General features: G+C 41.7%; 1 protein-coding gene across 1 annotated transcript; it reads left to right on the top strand.

Annotated features, from left to right (window-relative positions):
• Positions 1 to 68: 68 nt before the first annotated feature.
• LOC113745289 (myosin heavy chain, fast skeletal muscle-like) lies at positions 69 to 731 on the top strand. Its single transcript, XM_027276802.1, has 2 exons — positions 69 to 274; positions 381 to 731. The coding sequence occupies exons 1-2, from the start codon at positions 173 to 175 to the stop codon at positions 714 to 716; spliced, it is 438 nt and encodes a 145-aa protein (XP_027132603.1). The 5' UTR covers positions 69 to 172; the 3' UTR covers positions 717 to 731.
• Positions 732 to 758: the final 27 nt, after the last annotated feature.

Here is a 758-nt window from a genome sequence, read left to right on the forward strand (position 1 = left end):
AGCTTCATTTCCAACAATTTAGCTGATGGTGTTTTTATTTATTTATTACAATGTCAGTCTTATTCTGTGTAAGACATTTTGCTGAATATTTGTGCCCTACCAGTTCAACACACTGGAACAGCTGTGCATCAACTTCACCAATGAGAAACTGCAACAGTTCTTCAACCACACCATGTTTGTCCTGGAGCAAGAGGAGTACAAGAAGGAGGGTATTGTCTGGGAGTTCATTGACTTTGGCATGGACTTGGCTGCCTGCATTGAGCTGATTGAAAAGGTGATCATTTATTGTTCTCGTTTTTTCTAAATGTTTTAATTTGACTTTAAAACAGTTGTATATCATTTATTCATCACTTAATAACATACCTCCAACTTTTTTCAAGCCCATGGGCATCTTCTCCATCCTTGAAGAGGAGTGCATGTTCCCCAAGGCCTCAGACACATCCTTCAAGAACAAGCTGTATGACCAGCATCTTGGCAAAAACAGAGCATTTGAGAAGCCAAAGCCTGCCAAAGGCAAGGCTGAGGCCCACTTCTCCCTGGTGCACTATGCTGGTACTGTGGACTACAATATCTGTGGCTGGCTGGACAAGAACAAGGATCCACTGAATGAGTCTGTTCTGCAGCTCTACCAGAAATCCTCAGTCAAACTGGTGGCTCATCTGTATCCTCCTGTTGTTGAAGGTATGAATGTAATTGTAGTAAGGTCAAACACCTAACTGGGACAATTCATGGAAATATGGAATCTCACTGACAAAATC

The sequence above is a fragment of the Larimichthys crocea genome, unplaced genomic scaffold (genome assembly GCF_000972845.2).
Source record: "Larimichthys crocea isolate SSNF unplaced genomic scaffold, L_crocea_2.0 scaffold60381, whole genome shotgun sequence".
Classification (NCBI taxonomy): Eukaryota; Metazoa; Chordata; class Actinopteri; family Sciaenidae; genus Larimichthys; species Larimichthys crocea.

Bases quoted from the DNA above. Each gene is read 5' to 3' on its own strand.
- LOC113745289 (XM_027276802.1), top strand. From the start codon at position 173: ATGTTTGTCCTGGAGCAAGAGGAGTACAAGAAGGAGGGTATTGTCTGG. The intron at 275-380 runs GTGATCATTTAT...ACTTTTTTCAAG, and splicing joins GCATTGAGCTGATTGAAAAG to CCCATGGGCATCTTCTCCAT.